This window comes from Artemia sp. Qi Xiang Cuo, chromosome 6 (assembly GCF_049724085.1).
Source record: "Artemia sp. Qi Xiang Cuo chromosome 6, ASM4972408v1, whole genome shotgun sequence".
Classification (NCBI taxonomy): domain Eukaryota; kingdom Metazoa; phylum Arthropoda; class Branchiopoda; order Anostraca; family Artemiidae; genus Artemia; species Artemia sp. Qi Xiang Cuo.
The window spans coordinates 66,498,528-66,520,444 of NC_142799.1; the positions used below are offsets into that span (position 1 = coordinate 66,498,528).

Consider the following 21,917-nt stretch of genomic DNA (forward strand, 5'->3'; position numbering starts at 1 on the left):
GTCGAGGAGGTATCATTAGCAATAACCTATTTCTAATGAACCATTTCAAGTCACATGTTTACCGGGTACTAAATAACTACCATTTTTACCCCCCTCAAAACTTAATTTACCCCCTAGCTTTATATTGGCCTACACTGAAAATAATTGAACGGAAAAAATAAAATCCCGATAATTATTTACTAGTTGGTGCGACAAACACAGCGCAACGTTTAGCTAGATAAGAATAAGAAGAAGAATACGGAGAATTAATAGTCTTTGTTCACCATTATACATGAGTAAACTCATTTAGTCGAGGGAATGAATCCTTTGTCTAGAAGTCCTATTCCTACAAGTTAAGTTAGAATCAAAGAATGAGGTAATTATATTGGCTTACACTGAATATAGTTGAACAAAAAATAAAACCCCGATAAATATTTACTAGTTGGCTTGACAAACACAGAGCAACGTTTGGCTAATAGCTATAAAAAAAATAAAAAAATATCTGTCGAGGAGGTATCATTAGCAATAGACTATTTCGAATGAACCTTTTCATGTCACCTGTTTATCGGGTACTAAATAGCTACTATTTTTACCTCCCTCAAAACTTAATTTACCCCCTAGCATTATATTGGCTTACACTGAAAATAATTAAACAGAAAAAATAAAAGCCCGATAAATATTTACTAGTTGGTGTGACAAACACAGCGCAACGTTTAGCTAGATATGAAGAAGAAGAAGAATACGGAGAATTAATAGTTTTTTGTTCACCATTACACATGAATAAACTGATTTAGTCCAGAGAATGAATCCTTATTCTAGAAGTCCTATTCCTACAAGTTAAGTTAGAATAAAAGAATGAGGTAATTATATTGGCTTACACTGAAAATAGTTGAACAGAAAAAATAAAACCCCGATAAATATTTACTAGTTGGTCTACGACTATTTATGCTGAAGCATTTCTAGTCGTATGTTTACCAGGATATTGAATAAGTACCATTTTTCACACCACCCGCAAAACTCAATTCCTCCTAGCATTATTTAAGCTAAATACTTACCTCCACCCCCCTCCCCAGAAAGTTCAGAAAGACGCAATACCCCTATTTATGCTGAAGCATTTCTATTCGTATGTTTACCAGGATATTGAATAAGTACCATTTTTCACCCCATCCATAAAACTCAATTCCTCCTAGCATTATTTATAGTAAATACTTGCTTCCATTCCCCTCCCCAGAAAGTTCAGAAAGACGCAATACCCTTATTTACGCTGAATCATTTCTATTCGTACTTTTACCAGGACATTGAATAAGTACTATTTTCATCCCATCCACAAAACTCAATTCTTCCTATTACTATTTAAACTAAATACTTGCTTCCACTCCGTTCTCCGGAAATTTCAAAAAGATGCAATACCCCTATTTATGCTGAAGCATTTCTAGTCCTATGTTTACCAGGATATTGAATAAGTACCATTTTTCACCCAACCCACAAAACTCAATTCCTCCTAGCATTATTTAAACTAAATACTTACCTCCACCCTCTTCCCCAGAAAGTTCAGAAAGACGCAATACCCCTATTTATGCTGAAGCATTTCTAGTCGTATGTTTACCAGGATATTGAATAAGTACCATTTTTCACACCACCCACAAAACTCAATTCCTCCTAGCATTATTTAAACTAAATACAATCCCTTATCCCTTTTTTGCAAATGTCAATCAAACAATTCTGACTGTAGGATCCAATTCGCAAATGCTATCTACCGACACATTCATATCAAACTATTCTTGGCTAAAGGCAATTGTACAAAAAAAAATCAGAAACCGCTCTTGATAGCACATAATTCAAAGAAATGGAACAGTGGATAACGCAATTTGACAATCTCTAGTTTTCGATAAAAAAAAAACAAACAACCATACTCTCAAAACATGTTTGACCACTCTATAGGTTGCCAACTTTTTTGCAATGTCCACGTGAAGCTATGCTGCACATTCTTGTACATGCTAGAGATAAGACAAATTACGCAAGCACCGGTGAAAAAGCACGGTTGAATGTACGGTTCATACTGTGTAATAGGTTACTACTTGTGCCCCCCCTTGTTAGTGTCATTTCTACCTACAAGTTTCTTTTTCAGAACTCTTTCGACCAGTTAATGGGAAATCTATTGAGTGAGCTTCTAGAAGCTACACCCGCAGACGAGGCACATGAAATACCAACAAGGACTGTGAATATACATGATGCAAACCCCCCTTCTGCAATTTTCCCATAACTGTTTAAAAATAGAAACATTCAAACGGGGTCTTTTAGAGCCTTGTAACATTTATTAGCAGTAGTGTGGCCGCAAAGGGGTCCTTTACATACATGGTCAGTAGTAGAGGGTCTACGGTTCCAAGGGGACATTGGACCCTTTCTTAAAACTAGGATACATTCTAGCGAGTAGTAGGGGCTCAGTGAGTTGAAGGAGTCATGGTACCCCTTCATAATACATCGATGCATTCTAGTCATTAGTATGACTTCTATACTCATTCTCTCTTTTTAGGGCAATGCCTTCCAGTGAGCTAAATATGCTTTTATTATTCTTCTAGGTTCACAAAACACCTACACCTGGGACCTACAACCTCTACAAGTATTTCAGACATTTATGAACATGAAACTGGTCCTGGAGAGTAGTGAACGGGAGGGGGTTAGGTGTGAGGGTGAGTTCAGATAGTGTATCTCCCACTGAGTTTAATTTAGACAGTTTTTGCGGGGTCTCGGCCTTGATATAGACTATGAATGGGTAGATCAAGTGCCACCTAGCGAGGTCGAGACAACGCCCGCATCTCGCAGTGATTTAGGTGGGAAAAGTGGAGCCGGCCCACTCCCTGTACTGCCAGAGTTTCATTTAGCAGATACCGCTTTGCACAACATTCACGTGTATAGGGCTGAGTTCGGTGACCCATTCGGTTCCCTATCAAGTGGTAGTATTCATACGGATTCCATTGACACCTCACATTCCTATTTAAGAATGATTCGGGCACTTCTCGAAAACCATATGTGGGAGGCGGGAGGTCGTGGCAGTTTAAAAGCATCCATCGCGTTTAAGATCAATTTTTTAAATGCAAGTTCGGGTGTTTTGCGCGAACATCACGTACAGACAAAGATGCAGACGCTGCATACGGACTTGCATCATTTTGAGGGTGTTTTTTGGATTGGATGGGTGAAATTTTTAATAGGATGGAGGGGTACAATGAAAACCGGAGTGGTTATCGGTTTTATTTATAGAAAAATTAGAATTAAATATTACTATATTTTATAAAGAGTTTGTGTTAACAGGTGGGAGAGGGGGGCAGGGGGGTGTAAAATATAATGTAAATTTAAAGGGTACTAAGGGTGTACAACGATTATCTTTCGACACGAGTTTAGAGTGTTTCAAATATTCCTTGTCATGGGTCATAAACCCAAGGCAATGACTGCCATTAAGACAATGTTGGACGATTGGGCAGTTAATGACGGCGATGAAGGATCTGAATTTCCTAAAGTAGATTTTAATTGTTTAAAGGGGCACTATCCAATAACACTAAAGGGGATTGACATTTTTTAAAGGGCTAATGAACATTTAAAAGTTGGGGTTACAGTTTTGCAATTTGACGAAGAATATGAAGAAGTGGAACTTAGTGGTAAAAAAAGGGGATATATATTTCGAAAGGGCACCGCTATTAAATCAGTGAAGCACGGGTATGGCTTCTCTGCGAACCTGCCAAAGATCCTGAGTCAATTTGACATTTTTTCCTAAACACCATATTAACAGGGTTTTAAGTGAGGGTAAGAAGCAAAATTCACGTCATTACTGTCCAATGGGTCTGTTTAGGTTTTATACCGAATCAAAATTAAATAAAACGATTTCAGAACACGCTGTTGTAGAGCACCAAAGTGTCATTGTACATTGATGCTGCGCTCACGGATTATTTTTATCCGTAAAATTTGAATCGAGTGAAAAACATGAAGTCATTGCGATCTTTATGCAGCATGCGCGAAGGTATGCAAGTAATACCATGCAATTTTTAGACTTTTTTGAGAAGTTAGGAGGAGAGGAAATGTTGGCACAGCTATGGTTGCTCTTACGAAAACAGCAAATAAGGCAATTTCACGGCTGCGCCATACATAGTATCCAATGAATTTATCACTAGAAGATGAGAAGTTTATTAAAAATCCAGATATTTATTGGGTTTGTAAGAAAAAATTTAATGAGGGGGATGCGAAAGCCCGAGACCACGATCATTTTATGACGAGAAATTTTATCAAGGGGAAGTAGCTTTGGGGGGTTGCACATAAACCGTGTATTGCAAATGTTAGGCAGCAGTAGTTTTTACCGGTTTACATTCACAATTCCAATTATAATTTGAAATTCATATTATTAGCGTCGGCACGTTTACAGAACTGCGATGTTGTAGATGACATGTGAGTGGATGGTTTTTTTTCATGTAACATCATACCTAAATCATCTGGGAAGTTCCTAGTCTTGGGTTTTAAATGGAAAGCAATTGACAATGGTGAAGTGTACTTGAATAAAATCCTTTTCTTTGATTCCTTTAGTTTAGTCAACTCATTCAAGTACAGAAAAGCGATAATTTTTATAGTTTCCCCCTCCTTAAACAGCACTTTCAAGATGAGGAACTCTATGGTAATAATGTGTAAGGGCATATACCCGTACGAGTACTTCAGCTCCGCGTCGAAGCTAAGTGAGGAAAAGTTACCGCCCATTGTTGAGTTTTATGATTCACTTTGCGATCGTCAATGCACCACTGCCGACGATGAATTTGCCAAGAGGGTTTGGGCAAAGGGAGGGTGTAAAAATGGGTGGGATTATTTCAAAATGTAACTGGTAAATGATATTTCGACGTTGTTCGCGGATCCAAACTTCACATCATTCACGATCATAGACTCCAATATGGTCCTTTTACACAGAAAAAAGAGAAATGTAGTTTTTAATGAAAACATTGCCGCTGGCAGTGCAATTTTGGATGTTTCAAAAAAAACTCAAGTTGGAATTTTATTACATTGTATGTAAGCGCCAATGGCCGGGGATGGGACAACTTCAGGTGTATTATGGAGACACCGATTGACTCCTGTTGAAAATTGAAACAGATGATATGTTACACGATTCGAAAAACGGAGAGTACATTAGTTCTAGGATGGATTGTACAAACTGGGATGAGTCCCACTATCCAGAGCCGGTGAAACACCAGGGTCCAAATCAGCTGTTGAATTTAAAACCCAAGACGAGGAGCCACTTGGTATCCCATGGCGTATTTCCAGGTATGAATGTGTACTGTGTGGAAACGTGCAAAGAGACTACCAAAAAAGTCTGCAAGGGGGTGCCGTCGTACTATTTAAAGGACAATTTCACCATGAGTGTTTGTAGGAACTATATAGAAGATAATTTAGTTCCAAGAGCGAGTGTCATGGCCATTCGCTCTTTAAAATATAAAAACTATGCAGTTCGAGTTGAGAAAAATGCCATGTCAACCATATCGGACAAAGTCTATGTACTCGAGGATGGTGTGGAGATCCTACCACTATCTTACTTCAGATCGAGTTGAATGTGTAAATTATAGAAAACAACTCGGTCTGGAGGAAGCTTTAGTTGAGGCAAGGGGAAGGGGGTCGTCTGTGGGGGAGGAGGTTCGTTTTTACGTCGCCAGCTTAGCACTGCCTTTTTACCCAGTGTTTTATATTTATAATTTTTTTACGTTGCGCATAGCGGTAATTTTCAAGTGTTTATTTTTATATTTGTTGCGTAGTGTTTATTTATAATGAGCAAAATGTTTATTACTAGCTCACCGCGAGCCCTCGCCCTTTTCAGGCCTCTCTGGCAGTGCCCGCCTTGGCGCCTTCCGCTCGGCTGACGCGTCCTGCGGAGGAGGGTTCGGCCATCTGAGTGGCATTTCTTATATGTTTCGTTTTAATTTTTATTGTAAATATATTCAAGTGCTTATTTTTTATGTTCATTGTAAAATATATTTAAAAATTTTGTAGTGCATTTGTGAATTAAAGAAACCATATATATTCCATTATCTTTGAGTATTTATTCAACAGATTGAGGTTAGGCTAGTTGCATTTTGACATTGGAGGACACTTTTAACGAAAATAATGCAAAATCGTGATAAAATGTTTTTAGAGAATCTGAAAAATACCTATTATTGCTAGAGTGTATGGCAAGAATCTTGTGACAAAATAAAGAAGATTGATCCAAGCATAAAATTAATACAAGGGCTCAACGTGTTTACTAGTATTGCGCCAAACTTGTGGGTTATTATTGACGATTTAGCTGAATCTGAAGAAGGGTCGCAGGAAATGTTATAATTATTCACGGTCCGGTCCCATCACGAAAGAATTTCTGTAACTGTTGTGCTCCATAACCTTTTTCATCAGAGTAAATGTATGAGAACATACGCTTTGAATTGTACTTACTATATCATCTATACAGTTGTTCGCGATTCAAGCTCTCTTATAACTTGAAACAAACAAATCTACCCTGGAGAACCCAAATTTTTACTTTTGACGTACAATGAAGCTACTAATAAACCTTATGGTTACATTTTATTGAACCTCAATCAAAATACACCCGAAGAGTTACGTGTAGTCACTGATATTTTCGATAATGAAATTACTGTATATCTACCCCTGAATACTAAAAAAGGTCATTAGTCGCTATCATGACGTTGAAAAAGCTACATGAACACCGGCATTTATTTTCCGTGGTAGCAAATTCAAAACCGCGGCTTAGGAAAGCAATACTCAAACATGGAGTTGACAAGGAATTTACTAATCTTTTATCGGAACTTTGTTTAAATATAGCGGAAGGTAAAGTTCAACTTTCAGATGGTGTTAGACAACAGTCAAAGCAACATCGGTCACTTGTACGTGCTCTAGCTTGCAAAATGATAGCAAATTGTAAAAGAAAACGTCTTGTTCAAGGGAGGGGGTAATTTCTTTTCAATGTTACTACCGATAATCGCCGGACTTGTAAACACTATTCTCTAGATATGGCTAAACCCTGTAAATTGACGCCAATTGAACTTGCTCTTTCACCCAAAGAGCACTTTGAAGATAATCAGTGAAACAATTGCCGATGATGAACGATTAATTTTTCTTCAAAATGCCTTTCGACGTGTCAACAAACATAAACCTTATAACGAAAAACCGCTCAAAGTAAATGTCATTGATCAAGCTTCTAAAAGTACTGAAAGTTTCAAAACTTTGAAAACACTGAAAAAAGAAGATTTATTAACAAGTGTTGTAGATTTGTTACCTCATCCTATCGTGAACAAGGTAAAAGACTCTTGACGTATCTCGCTGAAAATGAAGAAATTGACGAGAAAAAGAATGAAGTTACAATCAAGGACAAGAGCTACAATTTAATTGATTTGCTATTAGATCTGATTGCAAATCGTAAAAGAGTCGAATCATTTAAAAGACTTCCATAAAATTTTTTAATGTCGTCAAATTTTCCCAAAAGTCTTATTAGCAATAAGCAAATTCTAAAGAAATTAAAAGAAATTGGTCCATCAAAAACATTAACGGTATGAGATGATAGCTTTAAATCTTTCCTGAAAAATACTAGTACACTTAGTAGAAATAATGTTTCAATGACACCGGTAGCTAAACAAAGGCAAAGAGTTATTGAGTCACCTAGTAGTATGCAAAAGGGTAGCAGGCGCTTAATACCTCTTTTGCGGTCAAAATGGATCAAGTTCTAGAAGGTGTTTATGAAAATATTGGAGAACCAGGAAAGTTTAAGTTCTCCCACTACACTTGCTCAGGTTTCCAAAATTAAAAAGAATCTAGCAAAAGAGTATTTGCAAAAGGAACCCAGTTATACTCTACATCGAAATCATAGGGTTTATTGTAATCACTATCGAAAAAGTAGTCTTTTACCCTCTGCATATATTACAAGCAGATGTTTTTACTCTAGACGTGATTCAAATACGTCGTAATATACTCTACAAGTATATTTTACTTGCAATAAATGTTTTTAGTCGGTATACATATGCAGTTCCATTGCAGTGAAATAGAGGCAATGAATTTCCTAAAGCCCTTGAATCCATCTTTGTACAGGATTCGTATAAAAACATTCAAACAGATAGTGGAAGTGAATTTTAGTAATCCACATGTAAAAAGGGTTTTATTGAAATATAATACAATACTTTATCATAGCCATATTGCAATAGAAGCGGTAATGGTTGAACTTTAAGTCTAATCTATTCTACTGTTTACTTCAAGATATTTCATATTGATAAATATTGCTGATTTTATTCATGATTTGGATAAAATCATGTTGATTTATAAGCAACGCCCTCATTGATCCTTGTTCAACGTTAGCCCTATTAAAGTTCATCATAGTGACAATACACTTCTCCTTAAAAAATCTTCTAATGGAAAGGCAGGGGAGAAAAAAATAAATGTTGGTGATACTGTTCGAATCAATCGTACAAGAAATATTTTTGAAAAGGGAAATTACTTGTGGAGCATTGAATTTTTTAAAGTGTCAAAAGTCTTGGACACTAAACCTATAATGTATCGTCTTCGTGATATGAAAGATGAAGAGATTCTGGGCGGTTTTTATGACGTTGAATTGCAAAAGGTTAAAGACAGTAGTTTTTATCAAAGTCAAAAGGTATTAAAGACTGGTACTCGCAAGGGTAAGTGACAGCTGCTTTTTCGCTGGATAGGATACAACTCCGATTTCTATTCGTGGATACCCGCTGAAGACGTTCATAATGTCTGAAGGGGTTTATCTGACATTCATGTCTAATGTTTCCGTCTTTATGGCTATTCGAATAGATCAAGTGGTTTTCGGACTAAACTCCCCTGCTATTATATTTGACAAGTGTCATGAGATTGCTATTTTAGTTTGTATTTTCATAGGCAAATATGATATCCTAAGATATGACCATACAGGTCACATAAAAACTAAACGACATGTTTGGCCAGTCGTCAACGATCAATATATAATGGAAAAGATCCATTCATATGAATATCCCTTTGTCACGTTATGGCATAAGGAGTTTGGGACTATGAATCAATTGTGTTTTGCTATTAACAAAAAAAATTCATATTGCAAAAGTGACGCTTTTCAATTCAACTATTCAAAATATACATTAGTTCATCCATTGACAACGAAATGGTCATTCTCCACGATAATCTATGAGATGTTTTTGGTTTTAAACATTATATGATCAATGTTAAAATTGCAGGAAGCACTAGTGGCATGAATCGTGTCATTTTAACAGAGTATCCACCTGTCTTCTCCTCGGACAATTGTATATTTCTTTACGCTTCCTTTGTCGAGAAATCAAGAGTTGATAATCAATGTTCCCCTCCTACGTATTCTTGAACAAAAAACATCTAATGACTACATTCATCACTACAATACAAAGCACCTTCAATACATTCCAGTCAACACTTCGTACTTGGAGCTCTGTCAGTTAACATTAAGAAGTGAATTGGGCGATCCTCTAGCAACAACAAAAGGTTCGACTGGGATTACGTGTCATTTTTGAACCATTCCGTGAGATGGGTAAATAAACCCATTTTGTATGTCCTGATATTTATCGCTATGTTCCTACTCTTTAACTATGACAACTAGGTCATGGAATGGACTATTACAGGGGTCGCTCGTCAATGTCCGGGTACGGTCTCGGCAATTGATTTGCTAAGCTATTTCGCTCTGCGCTAACCTTGGCTAAAAAATATATTGCACCGGTTGCAGGGGATTTTGCGTCCATATATATTTTGCGTCCATATGTGATTACCACGTATAGGTAATCATCAGAAACGATAGGTGGTAACAGCTCATCGGGATTCAATTTGTATTCATCTTGAAATCTAAAGTCTGGGTGGCATTTTCTACAATACAATGTAACTTCATTTCTATTAAATCTCTTTGTGAAGTCAATAATACTATTCTGATTCATATTATAAACTTCACGTGTTTCAATTTGCTTATTTGAAACAAAGTCACATACAAAATTCTCATATGAGGAATCACTTTCTGTGATAGCCAAATAAAGGTCTGTAGGTTTATAATCAAAGTAGACGGTATCTTCACAGCAATGCCGTAAAAACCACTCCTTTATTATTCCAGCAAATGAAGTGTAGACCCGGTTCTTCTTCCCTAAACAATTTAAAACCACGAGGATACCAGTCTTTTAGAAATAAATTGAAATCATTCTTAGGGTTTTTCGCAATTATATTAGGATAAGCATATTCTCGTCGATCGCATGTGTAAAATTGATAGTTGGAATAATATTATCCATGATTATGAGAGTCACACATCTCTTACGAATATGAGTTGCAGCTTTTAATTGCACAGTATATTCTCTCTGCAACTTACATTGATTGCATAATTTAACGTTTTCATTAAACTCGTCAGCAAAAGTACAGTTCTCGCAGGATGACGAGCTGCCCAAAGGATGCAAGCATAATCGACATATGTAAAACATTTTTTGATGTTGACTATCTCAATTCCGAAAAGAAATTGACTCTCGGTCAATAAATATGTCTCCTAGGAGAAGTGGGTTCACAAAACTTGTTTAGACACGATTTCGTACAAAATTGCCGTCTAAATAGTGGATAAAAGCAAAAGCACAATATCACATTGTTTTGTCTCAATTAATATATCTATAAATTGAGTAAAAGCATGGGAACCACGAGGACAAAGATTCATACAATAGTTCATAGATGGGGAAACGGTTCTCATTATATCGTTAAGTATTTCTTGAGGAAATATTTTTCTTTGAAGAGATAATTCCAGAAAGTCAACATCTAAAATAACTATTTTTCCCAATTTTACTAGATTACATAAAATTTTCTGATTCTCAAATTAAGCCCTTTTAGCATTCTCACCACCAAATACAAACAAGCTGTTTTCTATAAATTGTTCTCTTCAATATAATGCGCCAGCGCATTTAATCCATGTTATAGTCTCTGTATATGCACTATATTCCCCCGAGCCGCAAAGCATAATTTCTCTTCCGACTTGAATTTGTTTTATGTTATAACATATCCAGCATACATCTTGTCCCATTTTAGGGCTAGTCGGTAACCCCTTGTAATTTTCACCGCCACTTTAAGTACTCTAGGTCCCGTTTCATCAACATTTTAAGTATTAAATAATGTATAAGCATTCATTTCAATGTTGACTGCCCCACTTCCAGAAAGAAACTGACTCTCGATCCATAAAAATGGCTGCTACCACCTGGAAACTTGTTTAGACACGATTTTCCTATAAAATGCCCGTCTAGACATGTGTATGGAAAAAAAATAGGGGATATAAAAACACCTGGGAAAGTGTCTAGACACCTATTGGGGGGAAACACCTGGGAATTTCGCCTAGAAACAGGGCTCTCACAGAAATACACAGGTGTGTTTCTTGTGACGGAACATGCGCTTAAAATGGGGGTGTGTCGCGTGACGAAACAGGGCGGGAATATTGCCAGCTGACCGCATTGTACAGGGGCGAGGGGCTAAGAGCTCCACTTATATGACTTCCAGAAATCCCATGCTAATATGCTATCTGACTTCCAGAATCAATGGAGGGAGTACTACTAATTAATATCAAATTTCATAGAGATCATATGAATTACTCCGGATAATTTTATTTTAGCACACTTTTCAAGATTTTAGATAAAAACATCAGCAGTTTTCTCTAGAATTCAAGCATGAGAAACTTCAACTGAAGCTTTGGAGCAAAGTTACTGTTTATTTTAAGAACTTTATAAGATTAAGATGCTTTGTAAAGACATGTACCTCTAGGAGATTCTAATGATGACAGGAACATACTAAAATTATAAATAATGAACATATAAATAATTTTCAAGGTATACCTAGTCTATTTAATTGAGTAAAATTAATACAACCACTTTCAGGAGCAAACAACTACTTGTACTAAAAAGTACTAAAAAACCAACTACTTTCAGATTTTTTTTAAACATCTCACCTATTCTATTTTCTTCAATATCTTAACAAGTGCAGTCTAACCATCGTATATGGAAAATTTATACATTATCTTCACTTTAACTGCAAAATGTAATTCTTCATCCATTTTGAACTCAACAACGTTACATATGCAAATTTTTCTTTCCATTTAAATGTCAATATAATTTGTATCATAATTTCAATTGCAACATTTAGAATTCAATCATGACATTGCAACTCAATTGCAATATTTGGAGTTTTGGGTGGATGAAGATTATAGAATGAGCTCTTTGTCCACCCAAAATTCTCTCGTAAAATATTATTAAGGAATTACTCAACAATACTACTGTTTTAATTTTGTCTAAAATTTGGATTACAAATCTAAAATTTTAACTCTCAAGCTGAGAAACTGAAAAAGCTTGCTGAAAGCTGAAGGGCTTAAGAACACAGGCGTATAACGGGCTGGCATTTCACATCATATAATGGTTAGGTCTTGAAATGATGTGAAAACGATGAAAAATCAAACTTAAAAAAGTTTTATTCAACTGAAAGTAAGGAGCACCTTTAAACTTAAAACGAACAAGAATTTCGCTTTATACGAGAGGGATTTCCCTTCCTTTACTCCTCGCTCTTTACTCTAAAGTTTGACTTTTTATCCAAATTTCTTTAAGAAAATTTTCTGAAACACAAGCACCATTGAATTGGAAAAATAAGCTTTTTTAAAGCACTAAAAAACTTTAGCTTAACAATTCGGCAGCTAAAGAGGGGAGAACACTTTTTATATTATACTTTTTTATATACTATTATACACTTTTTTATATATGGAAAAATTTCCGTTCATCTTAAGTTTTAAGGTTGATCCTTACTTTCTGTTGAAATTTTTTTTGGTTTTAATTTTCATTACAAAACAATTTTGTAACAACAATAACAGAAAAATAGTTAAATCATCTTTAACTAGATGCTAAATTAGAATTCTACCCATTAACATGCTATATTGCCTGGTACTTATAACGTAATTTCAAAAAAGAGCAGTTATACACAAATTGCTTGGCATAACAAACTAATTGACAAATTGTGTGGATGCTAGGTTATATAGGCCTAAAATAGGTTGTTTTAATAAGGAAATCAGTTCTTTTAAGAAAAATCGCAGGAATTTCCTGGATTCTCAAGACATGTCGTCGTAATGGATGTCATAATTGTATTTTTTTTCTTTGCTATTTTATAAGTAGGGGGAACACGGGGTGGAACGGGGTACTATCTTTAAAATGATTTTTATTAATTAGAAGGAGTCAATATGAAAGGCTACAAAATTTCATAAAAGTACCTTGTATTGTTGTGAACAAAGTTTCACACTCATATTGTAAGAAGTCAACACAATTATTATTTATTTAATTAAAATATAAAAAAGTGTCAAATAGTCCGTTCTGCCCCGTATACGGGGCAGAACAGGGTGGTAGTTAAAACAGTATATAAAACAGTAACTAAGTAAAACTGTTATTTGGCTTTTTATTTATTTTGATTAAGGTAACAACTCTATTTTAAAAATATTCTTTGATCGAATTAATCAGATTATGATTAATTAAATTAATTAATTAATCTGATTAATAAAAATAAAACTATAATTTGGCTTTTCCCATTTTGCTTAAGCCAACAAAACTACTTTAAACATATTTTTTCATCAATTTAATCTCATTCTGAATTACAAAATTCACATACAAGGATAGCTTCATCGTCCTCGAAATCAATTCCTGCGCAGGAATTGTGAGCCCATTTTCTACATATGGAACAGGTAACCCAACCCTCAGTTGACCTTGAGTAAAACTCACAACAATATAAACATTCACAGTCGGAAAACTCGTCAGAATCACTGCCGTAAGTTTCAGGCTGTGTCTTTATCTTCTTGTTTTTTTTTCTTGGCACTTTTTCACTCTTATTCAGGCACTTTCCTTTTGTTTTTATTTTTTCCGTTTTGTTTTATTTCTTAAAAAGTATCTTCACTGCTCTTTCTGTCTTGGCAATCTCCTTTTCTTGTTTTTATTTTATAGCATCCTCTAACTCATTATTAGGTGGTGAATAAGTTATAACTGCAGTCGTCCCTCTCCTTCAATTCGTGCTTTTTGCACTTCTTCTGACTTTTGAAATAGGAATTAAATTTTCAGGTGAAACAACAAATACAGTTGAAGAGTCATTCATGTCAGTTGTCATCCAAGAGCATCCGGGAGTAGCCCTGTCATTCATATTAAATTGAACCTTTTTCGCTGGGGTGCTATTAACACCAACGGTAGGGCTAGAAACTGTAACACCTTCACCCCTTTTATTACAAGTGTTGGGATTTTCTTTATCAACAGATGAGCCAGACGAAGATTTTCCCACTTGTTCTTTCTCTGTCGTTGGAGGTTCCTCAATCACTTTTTGGGTTGAAGGTTCAGCTTGTTTGATGTCAGTAGTGTCAGCTGGCAGGAAATCTGAATCAGAGAATATGGCTGGGTTAGGTGGCCAAATTCCTGTTGCTTTAAACCCCTTAATTGCAGTATTCATAGAGGCGCTTTCGATAAACGCTGATCCGAAGAGCGTTGAAATTTGAAACAGCGACACAAATTTTCCTGGGTTGTAACGGAGCCGCTTTCGAAGCTCCTCAGCGTAGTGAAGGCTAAGAGGCTTCATGAAAGACAAATCAAGCGGTTGCAACTTGTGAGAACAGTGCGGGGGTAAACAAAGCAACGAAACGCCATTATCTCTTGCGTAATCTATGACCTCTAGGTTCTTGGTGTGGGTGGAATGTCCGTCTAATATGAGGAGAACCGGAAAGTCCTTTGATGCCTTAGAAAATACTACAAATTTTTTAAACCATACTAAGAATAGCTCAGCGGTCATCCATCCAGTGCTGTGAACCTCAGCCCAACTCCCTGGAGATAGTCCCAGCTCAAACTCCTTCTGCATTTTCTTCCTCGGAAAAACTAACATCGGGGACATGTATGATCCACTTGGAGACATGCAAATAAGGCAGGTTACGGTCTCCCCCCTTTTTGCAGAAGTTATTGCACCAACTTGTCGTTTACCCATACAAGCAATGATTTTTGAATGGTTCTTAGGGTTCACTGAAACACCAGTTTCATCACAATTAAACATCTACAACGCTGTCAGTTTGTGCTTATCTACCAATTGAGTGAGAAGTGAAAAAAAAACTATCCACAGCCACTCTATTAAATCCCATAGCTCTTGCACCAGATGTTGACTCTGGCTTTCGAATAGACAGACAAGGATTTCTCTTAATAAATCCGTTGACCCAGTCTTGACCAGCTATTTCATTTTGAAATATATGAGCTATGCCATTTCTTTGAGCTAACTGGGAAGCAAAGCTACGCCAGTCCTTCATCGTCAGACCAAATAACCACGCCTTCATAGTTTTCAACTACGTCACAAGCTCAAATTCCTGTTCTTGGGTAAACACGGTTTGAAATTTCCCTTCAGTTTTATCAATCAGATACTCAGGATTTTCCTTTTTTTCTTAACGTATCTTTCAAGAGTAGTTTGGGGAACGTCAAACTCATTAGAAGCATTCAGGCAGCCACATCGACCAGAAATAACCGCTACAACAGCATTGCTCATCGCCTCAGTAGACCATGATTGTCTGTTTGTCTTTCTCTTATACACACGGACCATCTGAAAATAAATTAAGAAAAGGTACTGACCCAGTTTTAACAACTGGTCAGATTAAAATAGTGCGGGGCGGAATGGGGTACTTACCCAATCCCCCCCACCTGTTCCACCCCAGGAACACGCCTTATTATTTGGAGGTTATGGCCACGCAAAAACTTTTAGTAAAGAAACAAGAAAGTCACTAAAACAAAGCCCATTTAACGTATTACAATTATGACTAGCTACAGATGTAATGCAAAGAAGCGTGTTAACCTTACCTTAATTACAAAATCAATAAAAGTTGCAATCCAACAGCAAATAACTAGACGACAACTGGTTCTCTTATTAAACGAAAGGAAACTAAACAAACATGGATTCCGCAGTTCAGCTGTACCGAGCTGGAGTAGTTATAGCTATTGCCGCTTGGCGCAGCACCTTTCTTGTCATCTAACCCCGGTCCGCCCCTTACCCCGTTCCACCCCGTGTTCCCCTATGTGAAATTTTAGCCCACGTTTAAAAAAGACAGAAATCAATTCTTTCAAAGAAAAATTGCAAAAATCTCACCGATTCCCGTGAAAGAATGGATTCAGGAAATCAATTTGAACATTGTCAAGACTTATTGTCGTAATGGATTTCATAATACTATACTCGTTTTTTTTTATATATAAGTATGTGAAACTTTAACCCAAGTGTACCTGCGCCACTACGGATGTGGTTGTTTCTAATAGACAGCAAGCTGCATATGATTGATCAAGTCAGGTTTCTTTCAGAGAGGTCACTGACTTCCAAACTTGTTGATAAAATGGGTTCTGACTATGACTGAGATGTTAAATTTGAAGCTCAAGGGGACAAATAAATCATCTTGAAACATTTATTTTCGACGCCAAATAATAGTTAATTACCCCATGCATAACTTTTCATGTGTATAAGGCTTAGATATCAACTTTCTCCCCAATTTATAACATTTCTCACAATTTTTGGCAGATTTTCCATTGTTGAAGATATTATTATTTACCTTCTTTGACCGCATGCCAGAATTAACAATTTTTCTCTTTATTTAGGACCTTGACTAATTTAAAAAATTCTGTAAAAATCAACTGTTATTTAACATGGGTTTTAACAGTTGTATCTACAAATATCTGTTCACCATTCTTTTTGAACTCAAGGATCACCTTCCTTCAAAAAAGGGAACCAGTTTAGTGTTTTAGATTTTAAAGAAAAGGATTGTTGCTAAAGAACTTACTCCTTTTTTACAAGTTATCTAATGGACATCTTTTCAAGAAGTCTCTTTGCTGTCTTCCAATTGATTTTGGCTAATGATCTTGTCAAAGTCGTGAAAGAGGGTTACAAGATATGTGGTTCTATACTGGACTTTTAATAGTAAAATAATTGCAAAATCGTCTAAGATTGGAATTCCTGGATATTTAAAAAATGTAACCAAGTTTCTGAGAAAGATCTTTTGACAGTATATACTATTGTTGGATTTGTGCTTTCTAATGTATGCTTATTTTGTTTTGGAAGGGAAATTTATTGAAAATTCCGTAAATACTTGTACATTTTACTTTTTTGCGTATCTTTGCACGTGGTTGTATTTTTTTCAGCTAATTTGTTGTTACAGTCGTATTATTTATGAAATTAGGACTCGTCTTCCCAAATATATTGTTTTGCCTATGGGTGGGCTAATTATAATGTTGAAAAATTTGACAATGATAATGGAGCGTACCTACGAGTTTAAACCTGACGGGGAGGTATAGTTATAGGGGATGTTTGAATGATGGTGAACATATATGAAGTCTATGCTGAGTTTTGCTGGAGTCTGTGAACCCCCCCCCTGGTTGGATCATTCTGAACTTTCCGCATCACCCTACCTTTTCCCCATCACATAACCACCCAAGATCTTCAGGGACTTATGGGGGAGTGAGTTTATATTCTCCAACTATCCGGGGGGTTAAGCACGGTCATACGACTTCTAAAGAATAACAAGTCACCTGGCGAAGACTCAATACCACCTGAAATTTATAAAGCTCTACCTCCTTTGACAATTCAGAATCTCCATCAGATAATATCCTTCTTATCCTTCATAATATGCTTCAATCAGATAATATATGGCAAACAAGGGTTTGCGGAATGGAATATGTACAACTTGACTGGAGGTTCTCTATCCTACCAGTACTTAATCATACCCTATCCTACCAGTACTTAAAAAAAGGAGATAAGACGGAATGCAAAAACTACAGAGGAATCGCCCTAATTGATATAACGATCTAGACCCAACCAGGGAGGCTTCAGGTCTGACATGGGTTATTCTGACCAGATATTCAGCTTGAGACAGGTTCTATAGCCCAGATTTAAACATAAGCAAAAGATGATCCAGGTGTTTATTGACTTAACTACTGCTTTTGACTCATGATTATTTTGGCCTGTACTGTTTTCCTCTGTCTGGGTAAACTCGTATGGTAACAACACCAAGTCACACTGAAGACTAAACTGCAGATATTTGATACAATAGTGGTGCCAGTACTACTATATGGCTCCAAGACCTCTCATAAAACCCCTAGAACCAGGGATCTGGATGTCTTCTAACGTAAACGCCTTTGTTGTACCCTGAAGGTCACAGTGATCGGCAAGAGTCAGCAACGATATCACCCTCAGTAAAGCTGGAAACTGGCCTCCCATATAAAGTATCATCAAATACTGACGCTTCTGATTGTTCGGCCACGTATTGCGACGCCTTGGCTGAGCGTTGCGTGAAATGTCTCCGATCTCTGATCTGATAAGATCTGTTTTTGGTCTGACTGATCTGTTCTCGGTCTGATCTGATCGGTTCACATTCAAACAGTTAAAGCGCCAATGACATTGAAAATGAAACCTAATTGTTTGAATGAGTGAAGCCAAAGCTTACTCAGACATATATATCCTACAGAATTTTGGAAGAAAAAATTGGAATTCAGTTTTTAGTAAAAAAAAAAAAACGTTTTGCAGTTTTGTAGTAGTGGGCGTTAAGTGTAATACATACGTAGAGTAATTAGAAGAAAAAATAAGCTAAAAGTATATATCACCAACAGTTTACGAAGATGCAGCTTTCCTTAGAAACTGTAGGTGTTTTAGGGAACCAATAGTTTTACTACCAAAAAGCATTGTCGAATTAAACTAATTATTCTTGCTCATTTGTTTTCACGGTTCAACGTGACAACACTGAAGAAAATCTGGCACTGCCCTAGAAACTTCATAATTTTAAAGCAACTAAAAAAAATTAAAGAAAATTGTGGTTTTCATGTATAAATAGACTGGGGAAAAAGTTAGTATTTTGTTACTTAGCCTACTACTTTAATATGATGTATCGGTATTAATACAGGCCGCCTGTGTGGCCTATTTCTAATGTTGTCATCCTATTTTTCACTTTGCTTTTGCCAGTAAACATAGATCATCTTAACTTTCCATGGAAGGGTAGCTTTTTATGTTTCTATAAGAGTTTGAGTTGAAGAAGGAATGCTGTTTCAATCTCAATATCATTAAAACTCAATCAGTAAAAACAGTGTAAACAAATCATATTATGGCTATGAGTCTTGACGCTATATTTGATATTGGAGCATTTTAGTGTTAATATTTTTATTTTATAGATTATATCTACTGTGAAATTTCGCCAACCGAACCATATAAAATACGGAGAATAGAGGAGCTTGTGAAGGTGATCTAGGCTATATTTTATTTTTCCATTTTATATAATTCTTCTCTCTTTAAGTAACCCCTCAAAGCATCCAAATTTTCCACTTATTTTGCTATATGCGACGTTAGTAATTATTGCTTTTCTATACTGGTTTGCATGATATTAATGGACAGTAATGAACCTTACTTGCAGGTTCATTGTAGCAAAATCAACCTTACATGCAGTCTTATTACTTACCAGCCTTATTACTTGATGTTTACGTTTTCTCTATGATTTTTATATTTAACTCTATCTTGATGATATCTGCCATCTTGAATTCAGACTACACTGTCTATTAGTATTTCTGAGTTTGTTATTTGTTTATAGCACTGTCGACTGACTTCTGACTTGAAAAGTGTTTGGTAGTTTCTGAAGTGATGGAGAAAAAAGAAGGTTACAACGAGATCTAGTAAGAAGTATGGCTGGTTGGCCAGTTGCTGTCAGTACTTGATGCCACAACTTGCAAGCACCAGCTACCAACAAATGGTCAGGTGTTACGCCGACTATTTTTTGACCTGACAACTAGCAAATGCACCCTACCTGATAGCTGTTTACATACTATTAATGAAGTTTTGGAACTGTGGGCTTTAGCCAGTCTTCCAATAACACAAAAGTCAAATGCTATGGCAAAATGGGAAGCACTGTATGAAAAACATTTAGGGATTGTTAAGAACAAGTCACGCCGAAGTAACAGACAAGTAGAAGTGGAACAAGAATTTTGTGCCCAGTTGGAAAAGCTATTTGATATTGGACATGCTGATTGTAATCAACTTACAAACATTCCGGAAGACTTGTGTTTCTTGCAAGACCAGAGAAGCGACAGAAAGATGTTTATGGGTGAAAACGATTTAGAATTCAAAATTCGTCACGGGAAAAGACAGAAGAGGCTCCAGGATGAAGAAAGACGTAGAGAAAAGGCAAACGTGGATCGGGATACATCGGTGATGTTATATTCAACATCAGTAGAAGAATACAGCCAGCTTTGTAACTCCGAGACTGAATCGTCGAATGATGAGCAAGATTATAGACCAAGGCTATTGAAGTTATCTGGCCTATATGCACAGCTGAACTCAGAAACTGTCATGAGTGAAACAGTTCCACCAGAAATTCCTTCTCTGTAATAAATAAGCGTTGTCTGGTTGATGACCCAATGCTTGCTGCTAGCTTAGATCGTACCAATACAACATCACGGGATGCTATGCATGTAGTTGCTTCAGCTCTGAAAGCCGGTGGCATTGATATTGAGAACATTGTTATGTCCACTAGCTCAATCTATAGAGCAAGAAAAAAAGTTCGTCAGTCAACTGCCCAACAGCAGAAAGCACTCTTTCTGCCAGCAGCACCATTAGTGGCACACTTTGACAGCAAATTGCTACCAGACAATAATGGTAGTTTAGTTGATCGCATGCCAATAGTGGTTTCAGGCGTAAACATTGAGAAGCTTCTCAGTATTTTTAAACTACCAGAAGATTCAGGTGAACTGATGGGTAAAGCAGTAATTGAGGCTTTGCAGGAATGAAAAGGAGCCCCAGAATGGTTTGCTGGGTTGTGCTTTGACACAACTAGTTCAAATACTGGTGTCCATTCAGAAGCAATCACAGTCATCCAACAAGCTTTCAACAAGCGTCTCCTTTTCTAGGCCTACAGGCACCACATCCTTGAAATAGTATCTGCTGCTGTTTTCAATATGTTCTTTCCATCCTATGGTACTCTGGATTGATATCTTCAGTAAATTTAATGAACAGTGGAAATTCATTGACCAAAGCAGTATTGCTGCTCTTGACAGAGACACAGGTAGTAATGGTTGTCTAACAGAACCTGTAAAAGACTGGCTGCATCTGAAGAAGCAAGAAATTGTCACCTTCCTGCACCATCAGTTATGTCAAGATGTCACGTGAGGATTACCTGGAGTTCTTGAAGCTATGCTTGGTGGTTCTTGATGAGAATAATCCTGAACAAGAACGTACTCACATTAGTCCGTTGGGTGCTTACCATCGGGCCAGATGGATGGTTAAGGGTATTTATTGCCTAAAGATATACTGCTTTCGAGAACAGTTTAAGCTAACACCAAAAGAACTTGATTCTATACGACGTATTGTCCTGTTCACTGTCATAATTTATGCCAAATCTAAAATCTACTGCATCATTGACGATTTAATGAAAATGAATTTCACAAATAATATTTTGTTTTATGCATAACATTTAAAATAAATATTAAATTTATACGAGCAGACGAGACTGATAAGACTTGAATGATTGGTATTATTAGACGTCAAATATTCAGTTTAATTTTTTATCTCCTTTTAAACTTGGTCAAGACGAATATAGTTTCACTATAAAAAAGTGTTTGGATACTGCCTCCTTCCTTAACTGTAAATAAAAACCAAAAGCCTACTTTGGCTACTTTTGGCCTACATTGGCGTTTAACTGAAAACGAATTATATTACAAATATTTTCTTTTCCAGTTCTTACAGCATTGAAAATAAAAATAAAATTACAGTGAAATAAATTCTTGAACGGATGAATCTTTCAACAATTAATATCATTATACATTAAATATTCAATTTGATGTTGTTTATACTTTCCAAGACTGTTTAAGACGCATATAGTTTTCAGTAAAGCGCCAATAACGCAGTAA

At 36.3% G+C, this 21,917-nt stretch overlaps 1 protein-coding gene across 2 annotated transcripts in view; it reads left to right on the top strand.

Moving 5' to 3' along the window:
* The window catches only part of LOC148951525 (metastasis-associated protein MTA3-like), a 156,215-nt gene that overhangs the window by 23,400 nt on the left and 110,898 nt on the right, over positions 1–21,917 (top strand). For both annotated transcript variants that reach the window (XM_089090311.1, XM_089090313.1), the window contains exon 2: positions 19,194–19,261. In XM_089090311.1, the coding sequence (XP_088946437.1) occupies positions 19,194–19,261 (68 nt within the window). The remainder of the gene's footprint in view (positions 1–19,193; positions 19,262–21,917) is intronic.